The sequence below is a fragment of the Mustela nivalis genome (genome assembly GCF_964662115.1).
Source record: "Mustela nivalis genome assembly, chromosome: 1".
NCBI lineage: Eukaryota > Metazoa > Chordata > Mammalia > Carnivora > Mustelidae > Mustela > Mustela nivalis.
This window is the reverse complement of record NC_139020.1, coordinates 164,003,332-164,021,643: the sequence shown is the minus strand read 5'-3', so window position 1 is coordinate 164,021,643 and position 18,312 is coordinate 164,003,332. Positions and strand designations below refer to the sequence as shown.

The 18,312-nt window shown below is 40.7% G+C and overlaps 1 protein-coding gene and 2 pseudogenes across 3 annotated transcripts in view; 1 reads left to right on the top strand and 2 right to left on the bottom strand.

Annotated features, from left to right (window-relative positions):
• Positions 1-367: 367 nt before the first annotated feature.
• SYN2 (synapsin II) overlaps positions 368-18,312 on the top strand; it is a 210,545-nt gene continuing 192,600 nt past the window's right edge. Inside the window, exon 1 of the mRNA XM_082749434.1 lies at positions 368-952. Coding sequence (XP_082605560.1) covers positions 567-952 — 386 coding nt within the window. The 5' untranslated portion in view covers positions 368-566. The remainder of the gene's footprint in view (positions 953-18,312) is intronic.
• LOC309842356 (small ribosomal subunit protein uS10 pseudogene) lies at positions 7,368-7,867 on the bottom strand (annotated as a pseudogene). Its single transcript has one exon. The product of its transcript is annotated as a small ribosomal subunit protein uS10 pseudogene (transcript).
• LOC309873635 (ribosome biogenesis protein NSA2 homolog pseudogene) lies at positions 10,968-11,847 on the bottom strand (annotated as a pseudogene). Its single transcript has one exon. The product of its transcript is annotated as a ribosome biogenesis protein NSA2 homolog pseudogene (transcript).

Here is an 18,312-nt window from a genome sequence, read left to right as displayed (position 1 = left end):
GCGCGCACCAGGGGAATGGGTCCATTCTCACCTCAGGCTGGGGAGGCTGACACCTCTCTTCCTTCGAAAGGCAGTGGGGACAGTTTTCTTCGCCTCCATCTCTGGGTGGGACAGTGCTCTTTTATCCCCAACCAAAAAGGTGGTTGGGGTCTCGGCTCCTTTTTTCCTGTTCTCGGGGAGCAAGGCTGGCTCCCACACTCTCTCCACAGAACTCCGCTCAGGTTGCAGGAGACCTGGCAACCCCCCTGCCCCCAAATCTCCAGAGTAGGGACCCCACGGCTAAGTGCGGGGCGCTCAGGCAGCGAATAGGGGGCGGTGCCGGCTCTGCGGCGAGAGGCGGGGCGAAAAGTGGCTCCGCCTCCGGCCCCCGCCCGCTCCCTGGCGCGGTGCCTCGCGCTGCCCGGCCAGCCCGGCCCAGTGCACCGCGGCTGTCTGCTGGGATCGCGCGCCGCGAACCCGGCCGCAGCCGCCTCAGCCGCCTCAGTCCCCCAGCCGCCGCCGCCTCAGTCTCGCCCTCCTCGCCGTCCGGCCCCGCCGCCCCGCGCGCCCCCAGCCCCTCAAGCCAGATGATGAACTTCCTGAGGCGCCGGCTGTCGGACAGCAGCTTCATCGCCAACCTGCCCAATGGCTACATGACCGACCTGCAGCGGCCCGAGCCCCAGCAGCCGCCGCCGCCGCCCCCCGGTCCGGGCGCGGCCTCGGCCTCCTCGGCGCCCCCGGCCGTCTCGCCGGGCCCCGAGCGGAGGCCGCCGCCGGCCCCGGCCCCGGCGCCCGCGTCGCATCCCGCGCCGCAGGCGACCGCGGCGCCATCGGTGGGCAGCAGTTTCTTCAGCTCGCTGTCCCAAGCCGTGAAGCAGACGGCAGCCTCGGCCGGCCTGGTGGACGCGCCCACGCCCGCCGCCGCCAGGAAGGCCAAGGTGCTGCTGGTCGTCGACGAGCCGCACACCGACTGGTAGGTACCCGGCCGCCGCCGCCGCGCGGTGTTCCCGGGGCCTGCCGGGCAGCTGGAGGCCGCGGGGAAGGTGGTCCCGGGCGCCAAGGAATCGTTCCTGACACCTGAGAGGGAGGGTCTGCATGGTCCCCCTGTGGGGAGATGTTGGTGGGGGGGGGGGGTTCAACGTTGTGTCTGTTGAGGGGGGTGGTCTGGAAAGGTGATTCCTGAGGTGAAATATTGCCTCGATTCTCTCAAATCCCTCACGACACGTAAAAGAAGGAGCTACTTTATGCAACACGGAAGAATCCTAAAAAAAAATGAGTTTTGTTTGTTTGTTTGTTCTTGAAGGGAGGGGGCAGAAAGAACAGACTTTCAGCCTAGACACGTAGAAGCTCAGGTGAGGCATTTAAAGCCAATACAAAAGATTGTACAATGTTAGGCACGGAGTGAATTTGCGGTGGAAATGAGTGTTTTGAGGGAGAGGGTGATGGGGGTAGTTTTCACCTGGCTGGATGAAGGCTTGTATCAGTATTGACATATACGTTGGTCAAAGCACGGATATGAGAGCCCAGGTGTATGTACTTGAGCTTGCTGCAGAGGAGCATGGCTGAGGTCCGTTTAAGAATAATAAAATGCTTGTGTTTTTTGAAGCAGGAAGGGGATTTGTGTTTTTTTAAATTTGTTTTTGTTTTAGTGTAAAAAAAAGTGTGTGTGTGTGTGTGTGTCTGGCCGTGGGGTGGGAGGACGGGGAGAGTTGTGAAAGTGAAGGTGGTTTTTTCCAGCTGGAAAGATGATGACTGAGGTAAAATATTCTGGATCATTAAAGGGGTACAAACAAATAAAAGGATCTACCTTAATGCAGTAGACAGCAACTTGGAGAATTTCTTTCTCTCTCTCTCTTTCTTTCTTCTTTCTTGGGATATTGCAACTTAGAATGGTGAGGGCTTCTGGAAAATGTTACCTCTAGTTAGTAAAAGTATGAATGGGGTTCATTCAAGACAGATCAGGTTAAAGAGGTTCTATGTCCTGTAGCAGGAAGTTGGCCCAGGGGATGGTTGGGGTTGGTGGTGATGGAAGAATTGACTGGTGAAGGGCTTGAAGAAGTGAAGAGGCAAGAAGTCTGGGTTGCTTCTTCTTCAGGAATATGGGAAGGGTTTTATTTTTTACTTTCTCAGAAAGGTTGAGGTAAAGAGCCTGGACCCAAGTGCTTCCTCCTGAGAGTGAGGCACAGAGGGACCACAGAATTGTTTTTCTCCATTTCCTCTTTTGGCTGCTTTACTGCTTTTTCTCTTTCATTTTCTCACAGGGAGACTTGGAGGGAGGGAGTACTGGCGTGGGTGTAAGGGAAGTGAGATGTAGATACGGAGATGCACTCCTGCTGGCTCCTAATATGACCATTCTGAATAGTCATTTGGGTGACTTGTGTAGTTGCCTTTTCTCAGAAAAATGGAGTAGAAAATCTTAAGGGACCTTTGTTAGGAAATGACAGAGGCACTGGCAAGAGTGTATGAGGAAAATATAAGAGTATATGATGGTACCATTGGTAGTCCCATAGGAAGATTATTCTTAGTTTAAATTACAAGTGCTTATTAAATGGGAAAGGTAGGTAACTAAGTTTCATTGAGCAACTGTTATATGTCAGACCCTTACTAGGTGCTCTTATATATGTCTCATTAAATTCTAAACACAAAACTGAGGCTTACAAAAAGTGAGTAACGTGTTCCCAGTCATACAGCCAGCAAATAGTTGACCTAAGATATGAATTAGGCCCATTTGACTCCAGTATTGCCATTCCACTATGCTGTATTGCCTCACAGTATATATAATAATAATAATATATTATCATTATTGCCAATAATGTTTGCCTTATTATTATATTATTGGCAATATTAATAATAGGCTCCCTCTACAGGGTAGGCAGAGTAGGGGCCTTACCAAGAACTCACATTGAAATTTAGAGACAAAATGGAGACATGAACAGTTAAAAAAAATTATTCTACAATTATTATTTCAGACCAGTGTTTTAGGCATTCAGTAAAAAGAGTGATTGTGAGAGCCAGAGTTATTGGAGAAAGCTTTATAAAAGATGAGTTTGTTTTTTTTTTTTAAAGATTTTATTTATTTATTTGACACACAGAAATCACAAGTAGGCAGAGTGGCAGGGGGAAGCTGGCTTCCCGCTGAGCAGGGAGCCCAATGCAGGGCTCAATCCAAGGACCTTGAGATCATGATCTGAGCCGAAGACAGACACTTAACCAACTGAGCCACCTAGGTGCCCCTAAAAGATGAGTCTTGAAGAAAGGCCAGGAAAAGGAGAGAAATGGGAATATTGGTGCTTCATTTTTTATGCAAGAATCTGACACTCATGTACCTTGCTTGTCCTGATCTGTTCTGATGAAGACATTTGTTTTGGGTTTAATTACCAGTTAGGTACCAACAGGTAGGAAGATATTCATTTGTATGGGCATGATGTAGCTGCTGAGATTTGTGTTTAGTACTAACTGCTTCTTTTGCTTAGGATTCAAAACTCTTTTTGGATAGTGTTTTTCTCTAGGAAAACTGCCTGCCTGGCATGAACCAGAAAATTTGCCTTGCCCTGGGGACTAAACTTCTGATGGAAGTAATAGAAGCCATTTTCCTTTGGGCTGACTCCCAACTGTTTTCTGATTTTCTTTGTAGTAATAACATTGATTTATTAAAACTCATAAACCCAGTTTGAGTCTAGTGCTTGATGGCATTTGATGGCTTCTCTGTTTCTATGTTTAATAGCAACTCTCAGGATTGCAGATTTTGTTTTCTTTCTTGCCTGAATTTGCTAAAAGCATCTCAGATAAATATTTTTGAATGGTTTTATTGAAAGTTCTCTATAAGTTAAGGAGCAGATGTCTGCTTATGACAAGCACAGTGACTTGAAAAGGTGCTTTTTCCTCTAATGGCAAATTTTAGCAAATTTGTCTCACTGTTTAAGCTATCTATCTAGATAGCATTCAGTGAACAGGTGTCATATATGCCCAATATTATTTTCCTGATGCTTGAATAGGAAGTCAGAGTGTAGCTTCCTGGTAGAATTTAAGAATATTGGTCCCATTTGAACTATAGATTGCTAAAATAAAGAGGGTTTTAAGAAGCATTTAAATAATTGGAGATTTAAAAGAAGGGCTTAAAGTTGGCAGCTTCTCAGAGCAACCTTAATATATAGCAGATTCCTTCAAATTTTTATCAGTGTAATTGTGGACAATGGAATTTGGGGACTTTTCCACAGACTAAGTTGATGGGAAAATTGGAGGTTGTCTGTCTCTTGTTTAAAATGTGTTTTCATTGGTTGCTTGAGATCTTTAGATTAATTGCATGGTAAAGAATCATTGAAAAAATGTATCTACTCCACTAAAAAATGAAATCCCTTATTAGTAATTGTTACTAGTATTTTAAATATATATACGTTTTGCCTGAAATGCGTGTCTTCTTTTAAGGTTCATACCTAAAGTGCAGTTAATATTGAACTCTAATTATCTTTGTGCTTAAACAAGGAACAAATGTCTATTTGTATGTTGTTTTTTTTCTGCATCTTACACTCTCACTGGTGAAGAGGTAAGTTTTATCTCAGATTTTCCCCTGCCTCCATTTTCAGCAATTCAATTCCACTGACCAAGTGATCTTTTCCATCTCAATAGCATGTCTCAATGTTTGATTTGAAAATCAGCATAGCACAGACATTCTAGAGATTATCTGATGTTCTGGGGACTGTAGATATGGTAAGTCCACAGGTGTTTTATTGAGCACCTTCTGATTATGGGGTGTATATGCTAAGAAAAAGGAGTTGTAGTATGTCTTTGAAGATTTTTCTGTTCAAGTGGACAAATAAGATAACACACTTTAAAAAAAAAATTAACATATAATGTATTATTTGTTTCAGGGGTACAGGTCTGCGATTCATTAGTCATATTTATATAATACCCTTGCTCCTTATAACACATACCTTCTTTAATGTCTATCACCCAGTTACCCCATCCCTCCACCCTCCTCCCCCCAGCAATCCTCAGTTTGTTTCCTATGATTAAGAGTCTCTTGGGGTGCCTGGGTGGCTCAGTGTGTTAAAGCCTTTGCCTTTGGCTTGGGTCATGATCCCGGGGTCCTGGGATCGAGCCCCGCATCAGGCTCTCTGCTCAGTGGGGAGCCGGCTTCCTCCTCTCTCTCTCTCTCTCTCTCTCTCTGCCTGCCTCTCTGCCTACTTGTGATCTCTATCTGTCAAATAAATAAATAAAAAATCTTAAAAAAAAAAAAAAAGGAGTCTCTTATGGTTTGTCTTCCTCTCTGGGTTTCATCGTTTTTCATTTTTTCCTCTCTTCCTCTATGATCCTCTGCCTTGTTTCTTAAATTCCATATCACGTATCAGTGACATCATATAATTGTCTTTCTCTGTGACTTATTTTGCTTAGCATAATACCGTCTAGCTCCATACACGTTGTTGTAAATGGCAAGATTTCATTTTTAATGGCTGCATAATATTGCATTGCATATATATATACACAACATCTTATTTATCCATTCATCTGTTGTTGGATATCTGGGCTCTTTATATAGTTTGGCTATTGTGGACATTGCTGCTATAAACATTGGGGTGCAGGTGTCCCTTTGGATCAGTACATTTGTTTCTTTGGGGTAAATACCCAGTAGTGCAATTGCTGAGTTTATTTTCAACTTTTTGAGGAATCTCCATACTGTTTTCCAGAGTGGCTGCACCAGTTTGCTTTCCCACCAACAGTGTAGAAGGGTTCCCTCATACTTTTTTTTTTTTAAGTTTACAAAAACTACCCCTTTTATTCAAAGAATATAGTCCTTGGATCAACAGTATTGGGGTCAAACAGGAACTTTTCTTTTTTTTAAATGGATTTATTTATTTATTTTTGGTAGAGAGCATAAGTGGGAGGGGCAGAGGGACAGGGAGAGAGAATCTCAAGCAGACTGTACACTGATTGCTGAGCATAACCTGGGGCTTGATCCTGAGACCCTGAGATAACCACCCGAGGGGAAACCAAGAATGGGACACTCAACTACTCAACCCACTGTACCACCCAAGTGCCCCAGGCAGCTTTTTGAACTACAGCTTATCAGGTCGGCATACCTACGGAGTCAATTTGCATTTGAATAAAATGTCCAGGTGATTTACATGCACATTAAATTTCAGATGCACTGAACTAAAGGATATGTGATTAGTGCTAAAGGTGTGGCAACCACACTACTATGATTTATTGAGCCTTTGCTATACGGGAAGCGTAATAAGCTCTTTACTAATATTGAATCTCTGCCACAGCACTGTAGTACTTTAGAAGTTCAAAAGAGTGAAAAATGGATGTGGGCTACAGTGAGAAGGGAGTGCTTCATGCAAGTATCAAGATTTGAACTGAACTTTGAAGATTTTGTATCAAAAGAGATAGGTTTGACTCAGTCCAGAGAGTGGATAGTAAAAGGAAAGTACAGTGGTAGAAAAGAGAGAGACCATGAAGAAACTGGACTGATGCATTATCTAGGCAGCACCTATTTTCCATGCTTTTATGGTCTGTCTTTGGACATATCATTAAGAATAGGGGATTTCGGGACGCCTGGGTGGCTCAGTTGGTTAAGCAGCTGCCTTCGGCTCAGGTCATGATCCCAGCGTCCTGGGATCGAGTCCCGCATTGGGCTCCTTGCTCCGCAGGGAGCCTGCTTCTCCCTCTGACTCTGCCTTCCACTCTGTCTGCCTGTGCTTGATCTCGCTCGCTTTCTCTCTGACAAATAAATAAATAAAAAATCTTTAAAAAAAAAAAAAAAGAATAGGGGATTTCAAAGTACAGTAGTCTGGACCAGTGCTTGTGAGAGACTCTAGAACAGTATTTGAATTAGAACTTGGGGGGAAAACTCAAGTGAAATTTGAGGCTTCTGTCTACTAAATATTTTATCTGTATGCCCTGTTTCTGACTTGTGAACACAAATATACTGATTCTACAAAATTGCATTGTTCTTAATAGCCATAGGCTATAGCTTAGAATTTTAGATTAGTAGAGCTGGAAGATCTGGGTACTTTACAAATGGAAGAAATATAATCTGAAGAGGGAACATGACTTGTTCAGGGTTACTCAGCTAGTTAATGACAAAACCAGAACTACAATCTAGAACTTCAGTCTCTCTACTAAGCTTTTTACCCCAATTTACCCTCTATTTTACTATCTTTCTACCTTCCTTTTATCTTTCTCCATTTCAAGGATTGATAGGGACTTTTTACTTTTATAATTATAACATTTGAACTTGAAAGAACCTGAAAGAGCAGTAGTAGTGCAGAGAAATGGAATGATTTGGCCAAGCTCAAATAAGAAGTTGGAGAATGAGGACTAGAATTTATATCTTCTGACTCCAACTCAAGTTTCTTTCTATTCTCTCTCTCTTTTATTATTTTTTTTTAAACAACTGATAATTTATTTAAAAGATTGATTTAGGCATCTGCAATGGTGACTTCAGCCTTGACTCCTGGCTCCATACTGATGGAAGTAATTTGCTTAACAATCTCAGAAGGACTATGCAGATCAATGAGTTGCTTGTGGATCTTCATCTGAGAACAATCCCAAGTCTTAGAACCTTAACCACAAGCAATTTTTCTTGTAGTAGTGATTCTCAGAATCTTGGTAGGTATCGGTACTAGTCCTTTCACTTTGAGATTCTTTTCCTTTGCGCCTGTGATCAGGTTAGTATACACTGTTTCCCAAGATTTTAGGTTGCAGCTGGGTAGAGTATTTCTAAATTGGTGAATCGCCATCTCTGGTTCCAGGGTGTCTTCCCAGTGCCTTTAAAAAATATGACTGTGGAGCGGCTTCCTGACTGACTTGTTCCTGGAGGAGAGCAAACAAGGGTGAGTCGGGAGCAAGAGCAGGGCATCCAGGACTCCACTGTAGCTGCGACCATGTCTTTCTCAAAGAGGTTTTTTTTACTCTTAAGTCACTCTTTAGACAGGTCCCTCAAATATAAGCCTTTTCTCCTTAAAAATACTGTTTTTATCTATTTCTTTTAAAGATTCATTGTGGAATGCTTAGTAAATATTTTAAAAAGAGCCACATGAACACCGCACTAGAGTCACACGGACCATTGCCTTATCTTATATGTTACTGTTTCAGCCAAGGTCATTGTAAAATGGTTGAAGGAAAGACTGTTCGAGAGTCTGGTAATCAAAATCCAACAATATAATAAAGTTAGTAGGACAGTGGTACAATGATGACCTTCTTTCCAGGGGCACATTTTTACTGTAGTGTTCCTGTCTACCTGAGATTGCTTCCTGTCTTTCTATACCCAAGTTCAGATCTATAATTATGTTAGCAAAAAGTAGTGGAGGTCTAAACAGTAAGTGTTCCAGAATTATATACCTTCCCTCACATTGGTAAGACAGTTTTTTTTTTTTTTTAAAGATTTTATTTATTTATTTGTCAGAGAGAGAGCGAGCAAGAGCTAGCATAGGCAGACAGAGTGGAAGGCAGAGTCAGAGGGAGAAGCAGGCTCCCTGCGGAGCAAGGAGCCCAATGTGGGACTCTATCCCGGGACGCTGGGATCATGACCTGAGCTGAAGGCAGCTGCTTAACCAACTGAGCCACCCAGGCATCCCTGGTAAGACAGTTTTAACTGGGACATGTTTAGTGCAGTTGAATATCTAACACAAGCCAAGTGCTAGGGATATAAGGATAAGTTTGGCATAGGCCTTGTTTACTAGAATCTTCCCACACAGTAGGGGAGAGGACAGACATTTAAGTAAGATTTATTATAGGATGGTAATTAATGGGCATAAGGTACTATGGGAACAAAGAGGTGGGCTGTCCTAGGAAATGAAGATATGTTAGAAATGTTGTACTGTTAAAAATGAGCCATTGTATATCCTTAGGTAAACCACTTTGCCTCTTTGGATTTTGATTTTCTAAAATCTGTCAGTTGATAGGATTGAAAAAGACACTAAGATCCTTTACAGCACTACTTATTTCCATGTTACAGTTTATGTGCTATTTTCTTTAAAAAGCTTTATAATTTACTCTATGGCATAACGCTTGAAAATCTTTGGAAAAAGAGGCCTACGTCAATAAATGACTAAACATGTTTTTGATGAAAAGCTCATCTTTGAGTACGCTCCATTTAGTACCTCTTTCTTACCTCCTCATGATGGGAACTTGTGGTTAAATTCCTGTCTTCCTGATAGATCTAAGAACTTTTGTAAACATGACAGAGTTCATCTCTTGATCCCTGCCATGTACACTGTGCTGCTGATCAATTTATACAACATATGTATACACATTGTCTCATTTTATCCTCACAGTGATCCTGAAAAGTAGAAATAATATTTCATAGATGAATAAACAAACTCATGAAAGTAATCATTTGCCCAGTAATTAATAGCTGTTAAGCTGAAATGTCAGCTTCTTAACCTAAATTGGTAGAGTCCTGCACACATAAGACAAATTTGCCAGCAGAAAAATTAGATTACTTTTTGTTAATAAAAAAGGTTTCTTTTGCAAAAGGATTTACTGCATGATTCACTTAAATAGTAAGCACCCTACTGCTTTTGAAATTGCTCACTTTATAAAAATTTTATATATACATATACATATATACATATATATATGAAAAATATATTTTTCAGGATCATATTCATTACAGGGAGTGACATAGTTAAACATGGTTAAACATAGTGGCCTCAGTATGGAGAGTTGCATCCTGTTTTTGGTTTTTAATGGTACTCACACTGTGTTTGCCCTTCTGAATCCTGTGAATAAGATCTTCTACATACTTCTTGGTGGCATTGTCATCCTTTGTTTTAGCTTTCTACGTAGAAGCAATTGAATACCAGAAGGCTACATATAGCTTTCTAGAGAGAAGAGAAGATGACGTAAAGGGCATTTCTGTCCTGCAGATACTACTTCTGTGCAGCAGAAGGAAGTAACTTATAATAGGGCAGGTGACCTACGGAGAGAATAAAGTGTACAAATACCATAGATTTCTGAACTCAAAAGATGCCCATGCAACATAAGTAAGAATTACAGAAAGTATAATGGCCTTGGTGTTTGTTGCTCAGTAGTAGGCATTTCTGAAGTTTAATCAGTTTACATAAAATTGTAAAGCAGATTATGATTATATTCAATCACTGCACCCTTTTCTTCTCTTTTCAGGACCATGAAACAATGTGAACATACAGGATTGAGGCCCAGCCCCACCCTTAACTATATGACCCTATCAGAGTTACAAAACCTCTCTGAGCCCCTTTTCCCTCTATTTGACACATTTTTCATTGGGGAATTACCATATGCCAGACACTGTTCTAGGTTCCAGAATAACACAGACAAAAATTAGTTCCCATATGTGTGAAATGGAAGTGAAAACATGTATATCCCATAGTGATGTTGTGAGAATTGAATAAAATAAGGTTTTGGAAAAGCACTTTGTAGAGGGTAAAGAGCCTTACTAGTGATTGTTATATCCTTCCTTATCTTTGTTCCTTTTTTTTTGATTTCCCTTATGGTGTAATTTTATTGTCTATTTTGCACACTTCGAGGATGAAGAATATATATATATTTTTTTTAAATTGAAGGCTACTTCTTTAAAGCAAAATTTTTGAAGACTTTTTTTTTTTTTAAGATTTTATTTATTTATTTGACAGACAGAGAGACACAGTGAGAGAGGAACACAAGCAGGGGGTAGAGGGAGAGGGAGAAGCAGGCTTCAGTCTGAGCAGGGAATCTGATGCGGAGCTTGATGCTTAATGACCGAGCCAGCCAGATGCCCCTTCCTTTGGTATATTTTGAAGGGAAATATAATTTTAGCTTTTTTTTTTTTTAATAAATGTCTATTTTAATGTTTTTCACAATAGAATAAATGCTTCTCTTGATGACTTTAGATGCGTAAGGCTGTTTGGTAGTATCCAGAACCACCACAGGAATGGTTCTTTTCCTGATTGGTGTGTAGTCTTCAGTAATTATAAGGAATTACTTGTCTCGAACTGCTGTCAAACCAGCAGGACTGCATTTATGCATCCATCATTTTCAGGATTGTTGGTAACCTGGGCATATTTTCCCCAAATAACTTTGCCTCCTTGTGTCACAAGGCCCAACTCGCTCACGTTCACCTCAATTACAGTACCTTTGGTAATAACACCCAAAGTTGTATATAGTGGGGATGAAGGATTTTTTTTTTACACCAAGTACTGGCAGGCAAAAGGTGGCTTTCAATTCAGGATGTGTTACATGGGCCTTTTGAAACGTAAGCCCATTGGTCTAATGAATCTTTCATATTTAAGTGGTTTTCAAGTAAAGCCATCTCCAACAAAGCAGACTTTAGTGACCATTCTTTTCCATGCTTTCTTCTTTCTCTTTCCTGTTCGAATAACTTTTAATACTTCTGTTTCTCCCTGGGCTCGAACTTTGGGTAAAGGAACTTCCCATTTTCCCGCTTTCTCTTTTCGTTTTTGTTTAATCATATTAGAAAGTACTTTAGCTCGAGACTGTCCCTCCCTGTCCAGTAGATATGCAGGTACTGCTCCTTGTGGAGTCTTTTCATCATTCTTTTGTTTGGTGTTTCTCTTTTCATGCATCTTGATAGTCTTTTTCATCTGTATTTTCTCAGCATGGTGCTGTTTATGGTAGAGCTTAGCTTTCAGACCAGTCATCTTTTTTGCCTTCTTTGAAGGTTCATGAGCCTCTCGACCTTCTTTCTTTCTCTTTTTCTCATGGTAATCCAAACGATAGCCATAGCACTTCCGGTGTAACTCAATATATTCATTTTGTGGCATGGTGATGGCTGCAGAGCTGTGGGGTGCAGCTGTCGGGGCGCAAAGAAGATCTCAGTTTTTGGATCTCCCAGACCCACGAACTAACTCCACGCAAACCGTGACGGGAAAGAGAGATTTTTTTTTTTTTTTTTTTTTTTTAAATAAGAGAGATATTACCTATTAGACTCAGCTGATTAACAGTTATGGACAGGACCACATAAATCCTTATTTTGTTTAATAAATAAATTCTAAAATAGCAGTGCTTCAGTTTCACTTGTGACTAATTAGGGAAGGGTGGTTACAGAGGGAAATGAAGGAACAGAGAATCAGAATGGCTTTAAAAGTTATGTTTGGGGACCCCTGAGTGGCTCAGTTGGTTAAGCAGCTGCCTTCGGCTCAGGTCATGATCCCAGCGTCCTGGGATCAAGTCCCACATTGGGCTCCTTGCTCGGCAGGGAGCCTGCTTCTCCCTCTGCCTCTGCCTGCCATTCTGTCTGCCTGTGCTCGCTCTCTCCCCATCTCTCTCTCTGATAAATAAATAAAATCTTAAAAAAAAAAAAAGTTATGTTTGTGCAGGGCATCTGGGTGGCTCAGTTGGTCAAGCCATTGCCTTCGACTCAGGTCATGATCCCAGATTCCTGGGATCAAGTCCTGAATTGGGCTCTCTGCTCGGTAGGGAGCCTGCTTCCCCCCCTCTTTCTCTGTCTGCCTCTCTGCCTACTTGTGATCTCTCTGTCAAATAAATAAAATCTTTTTCTTAAAAAAAAAGTTATGTCTGTGTTCTTTTCTCCTATTCAGTCTATCTTTCACATTGCATTCAAAGTATTAAACAAAAGCATCCACAAATCTTGTAATTTCTTTTAATGTTCTTCTCTAACACATTTTTGCTCATGAAGCTTATTTACAACATGCTCCAGTTTATCTTTTCAGACTCATTTGTCACTACTCTCTCTTTTTTTAAAAGATTTTTTATTTATTTACATGACAGACAAAGATCACAAGTAGGCAGAGAGGCAGGCAGAGAGAGAGGGAGAAGCAGGCTCCCTGCTGAGCAGAGAGCCCAATGTGGGGCTGGATCCCAGGACCCTGGGATCATGAGGTGAGCTGAAGGCAGAGGCTTTAACCCACTGAGCCACCCAGGTGCCCCTGTCACTACTCTCTTAATCCTAAACTTTTGCTATATCCTGGGTTACACTCTTCTAAACACATAGTTAGCTTTTAGGATTCCATGTGATTATTTCACAGTTCCTTTAGAATGTTCCTGTTGTTCTCTGTCTTACCTCAATGATCATTTTCTTTATTCCATTCTCAGAGCATGAGGATACTGTCTTGTTTTAAAAAAGACCCATTCCCTCCTCCATGTCTTTGCTCTAAATTCTACCTCTTCTTTTCCCTTCTGTTCATTCTTTCATTTTCTGCTGGTTGTTCTGTCACTGCAAATAAAGAAACAAGCAAAATCTATTCTCCACCTTAGTCACTCTTCCAGATGTGAAATAGAAGTCTCACTCTTATCTCTACTCCCTTATGCTATATTTCCCCCTCTGCACTGATGGCTTCTACTCTATAATACTGATTGTTCTTGCTAAATCCAAAGGAAGGTGTCAATCTATACTTTCATGGATTGGTTTGACACTTTATCCTCCATTTGGAAGTCCCTTCACTTCTGAATATGGCAATCTTTGTTCATATCTTTTTAAAGTTCCTTCTCACTCTTTTTGTTCTTTTTCTTTTCTTTTTAAAAAAGATTTATTTATTTATTTGTCAGAGGGAAAAAGAGAGAGAGAGAGATCACAAGCAGGCAAAGAGGCAAGCAGAGGCAGAGAGAGAAGCAGGCTCCCCGCTGAGAAAGTTGCCTGATGCGGGACTCGATCCCAGGACCCTGGGATCATGACCTGAGCTGAAGGCAGCCGCTCAACCAACTTGAGCTACCCAGGTATCCCTGTTCTTTTTCTTTGATTACCTCATTAAATATAAGTGTTCCTAAGGGCCTACTTCTTTGTTCACTCTACACACATTCCCTGATCCATCTCCTCTCAAGATGTCATTTATCTTCTAAATGCAATCAGTTCCCACACCTCAGCCTTCAGAGCAGAACATTGTCCTGATCTTTACGTACATGTTTAGTTGCCTGCTGTATTTCTCCATTTGGGTGGTTACAGGCAACTCAAGGTCATTTGTTCCAGTATTGAATTCCTTATCTCCTCTATTCTCTGTCTCAACTGAGGACACTGACTGTTGCCTATTTCAAGTTCTCATTAATTTCACCTAGAACTCTTATAAGTTTCATAATGATTTCTACTTAATAGCTTGAATGAACTATTTAAAATACAAGTCTGACTCATTCACTCCTTTGCTTAAAGCTTTTCATGTCTATCCCATGTCTGATAAGTAAAGTTCATCACCTTCCCATGATTTGACCTGTGCTTTCTTCTTCAGTCTCCTAACCATTTCCATTCCTAAACTTCAATTTACAGCAATATTGAACTATTGAACTAACACACATTATGGCATTCCTTCCCCTTGTCTTGGTTTATGCTGTTCACTCCACATGCAATTGTTGTTCTCTTTTCTTCCTTTTCTTGACTGAACTCATATGTACCTTTTGAGACTGAGATGAATATTTCTCTTTCAGAAATTCTTCTATTACCCCTGGATATATTGGGCATTTCTGTCCCCTTCATGCCCTCCTTCAGTCATATGGCTATCTTTATCACCGGACTCAAAACAATGATCTATTTGTGTGATGAAGAATTCTTTGTGGCAGTCTTAATGTTTTATTCATTTTTATATCCTTAGCATCCAGCAATGTCTGACACATAGTTTAAGTTCAATAAATCTTTGCCAAATTGAGCTAAGGAGAGAGAGATCCAGAGAATGACAAAAGGGGTAGAAGGGAACAATGGTAAGAAAAAGTATTCGAGGATAAGAGGTATATGTTGGAAAACATCTTTATTCACTGCAAATACAAGCACTAGGATGCTTTTGCTCTTACTTATGCTCTATGAAATGCAAATTGACTTTATTAGTTTTCAACCAGTCCAAATCATAACTCTTTAGAGATTTAGCTCTGAATGAGATCCAACAGCAGCCTACAAATACCGGAAAGTATTATCTGGCTTATGGTAGCTTTGAGCAGAATAAAGGCAAATGGAATAAAATTATGGACCAAAGCTCTCCTTTGTGGCCTGTATTGACACTCAGCTCTCCTGGAGCTCATTTTTCTGAAGTTAATCCTGCTTTTGTTTTTTGTTTTTTCCCTGTCCAGCAAACACTCCAATCTTGGGCCACCCAAGCTGCCTTTTTTTTTTTTTTCTCCCCTCTTTCATGAGAAATTCCTTTGGGTTAGCCTAAGGATAATTCTGGAGAACTAAACAGCATTGTGACTGATGGAAAAGTGTTGAAAGGAGATACACAGTAAGCTTTTCATGATCTGACTCTGCCTACCTCTTCAGTTCTACCTTTCTTTGATTTCTCCATCCACTTTGATAACCATGACAAACTACTTAAGTTTAACTGAATTTGCCATGTCTCTATGTCTTTATACTACTCCTGCTACCTGAAAGTCTTCTTCTGTGTTTTTGCCTGGATCATCTTTAAGACTCAATTCAGTTGTTGATTATTTTAGAGTCAGGACTAGACTTACTCCTTTACTATCTTCTAGTTTGTGTTAGAATCTATAATATGTTTGTTTATCTCATAGTGATTAACTTATAATCAAATTTTATTTGTCTGTCTTCTCATCTCTTCATCTTCAACGCTGAGATCTCCTTGAGGCCAATGACTGTAACTTTTTTTTTTTTAAGATTTTTTTTATTTATTAGAGAGAGAGAGAGAGCCCACAAGTAGGCAGATTGACAGGGAGAGGAAGAGGGAGAAGGAGGATCCCTGCTGAGCAGAGAGCCTGAGACAGGGCCTGGGATTATTACCTGAGCTGAAGGCAGATGCCCCAATGACTATAACTTTAACCTTGATGTCCCCAGCATTTGGTATGAGAGAGAAGGTTTTCAGTAATTATTTATTGGATCATCCAATGACTTATGAAAAAAATTATGAAAATACGAATGATGAGGAAAAGCAACTATTCAGCTCCCTATAAATATAAACAAGAGTTATGTTAACAAAAGTGATTATTCATTAAGAAATGATATGCATATATATGCATGCCTGGGTGGCTCAGATGGTTAAGTGTCTGACTTCGGCTCAGGTCGTGATCTCTAGGTCCTGGGATCAAGCCTTGAGATGGGGCCCTGGCTTACCAGGGAGTCTGCTTTTCCCTCTGCCTCTGTCTCTCCCCCTGCTCATGTTCTCTTTCTGTATCCTTCTGTCTCAAATAAGTAAAATCTTTTTTTTTTTAATATAATTTTTTATTTTTTATAAACATATATTTTTATCCCCAGGGGTACAGGTCTGTGAATCACCAGGTTTACACACTTCACAGCACTCACCAAAGCACATACCCTCCCCAATGTCCATAATCCTACCCCCTAAGTAAAATCTTTTAAAAAGTGCTACATATAAAAATCTTTTTATAAGCTGTAAAATGCTATAAACGCATTAATTATTTTTACTGGCCTCCCTTATAAGAGGCTGATGATGTACCTGTTCTTCCCCTCTCTAACACCTCTTCTGATGGGCATAAACACTCCATGCTTGTTTTCTGGAGAAGAGCCATGTGCTCTCTCTTTCTTTCCCTGTTTCAGCTTAGGCACTAGGATGTCTTTGTTTACTTGAGCCTTTCTCAAATTTTAGAGTCTGTTCTTTCTTTTTCCTTCTGTCTAGGACCATTCTTCCATTCCAGTCCTCCTAAGTGCAGCTATAATACCTTTCTAGGATAAATACCTCTTATTTATTTGTTCAAGGGACCTAGCTACTTTATGCAGTAACTTTAGCCTGAGGTAATCCTGCAAAAAGAGACTTGGGCTTTATGGAAGGAAATTGAGGTCTCTTTTCTGTTGTAGACTCAAATCCTTGAAGGGCCCTAATATTAATAATGAAAAAGTAACTGAAGATTGTTTCTTTTATACTTCCGGATTACAGTAATAATCCAGAGAGGGAGCTGTGTGTGTTGAGGGGAGGGCAGGGGGACATGCTGGAGTGTGCTGTGCTCCAAGTCTCATGGTGCAGGGCTCCAAATTTGAGGGTGTGCAGTGGAATGTGATGGACCCTGTGATGCAAATGCAGGGATACATATGGATATGTTTCCCTCTTTGGCCCCTATCACTCCCTGATGGTGAGAATTTAAGTTCCATTGCATCCTGTGTTGCAGAGTGTTAACGTATTAACACTTCAACCATTGGACCAAAGGGCATCAGGAAAGATTGATCTGCTAGTTAATTGGCAAACAGTTCACTAACTTCAGTGTGTTAGTTGCCATGAAGGCCACAAGACCAGTTAATACTTTGAATCAGATAATTATAGAATATAAGCTTCAAGGAAGACAGAAGTTAGGAGAGTAGAGTAGAAGGAGCTTTGCAAACATTTAAAATATCCAGATTTAGGTGTCTACTCTGCCAGTTAACTTTTTGTGTCACCATAGGCAATTTAGCTCTTTAAGCTTCAATTTCTATTTCAAAATTTAGGGATTTGGGTTAAATCACCTACAGAAGCCCTTAGAAATCAAGTGATTTCTTTTTTTTTTACTTATTTTTTTTATCATGTTATGATAGTCACCATACAGTACATTATTAGTTTTTGATGTAGTGTTCCATGATTCATTGTTTGCGTATAACACCCAGTGCTCCATGCTATCCATGCCCTCCTTAATACCCATCACCAGGCTCTCCTATCCCCCCACCCCCTCCTTTCTAAAATCCTCAGTTTGTTTCCCAGAGTCCAGTCTCTCATGGTTTGTCTCCCGCTCCAATTCCTCACCACCCCCCCTTCGTTTTTCCCTTCCTTCTCCTAATGTCCTCCATGCTATTCCTTATGTTTCACAAATAAGTAAAACCATATGATAATTGACTTTCTCTGCTTGTCATATTTCACTTAGCATAATCTCCTCCAGTTCCATCCATGTTGATGCAAATGTTGGGTATTCATCCTTTTGGATGGCTAAGTAATATTCCATTGTATATATGGACCACATCTTCTTTATCCATTCATTTGTTGAAAAGTGTCTCAGCTCTTTCCACAGTTTGGCTCTTTTGGACATTGCTGCTATGAACATTGGGGTGCATATGGCCCTTCTTTTCGCTCCATATGTTTCTTTGGGATAAATACCCAGTAGTGCAATAGCTGGGTTAAAGGGTGGCTCTATTTTTAATTTATTGAGGAACCTCCGCACTCTTTTTTCCAAAGTGGCTGCACTAACATGCATTCCCACCCACTGAAATCAAGTGATTAAAAAAAAGAAAGAAAGAAAGAAAGAAACCAAGTGATTTCTACAGGTTAGATTGACATTATGAAGAGTTTTTCAGAGAAGGAAGAAATTACTGTGGGCTAATGAAATCAGAAAATGTTTCATATAAGGGGTAGATCTGAGCTAGCCTTTGAAGGCTGAGTGAGATTTAGATTAATGAGGAAAGAAAGAGGCATTTCACTTAAAAGGAAAAGAAAGAGCAAAAGCATAATAACAGTAATGAGTAATGTGTATGTAGAGGAGATTTAGGCT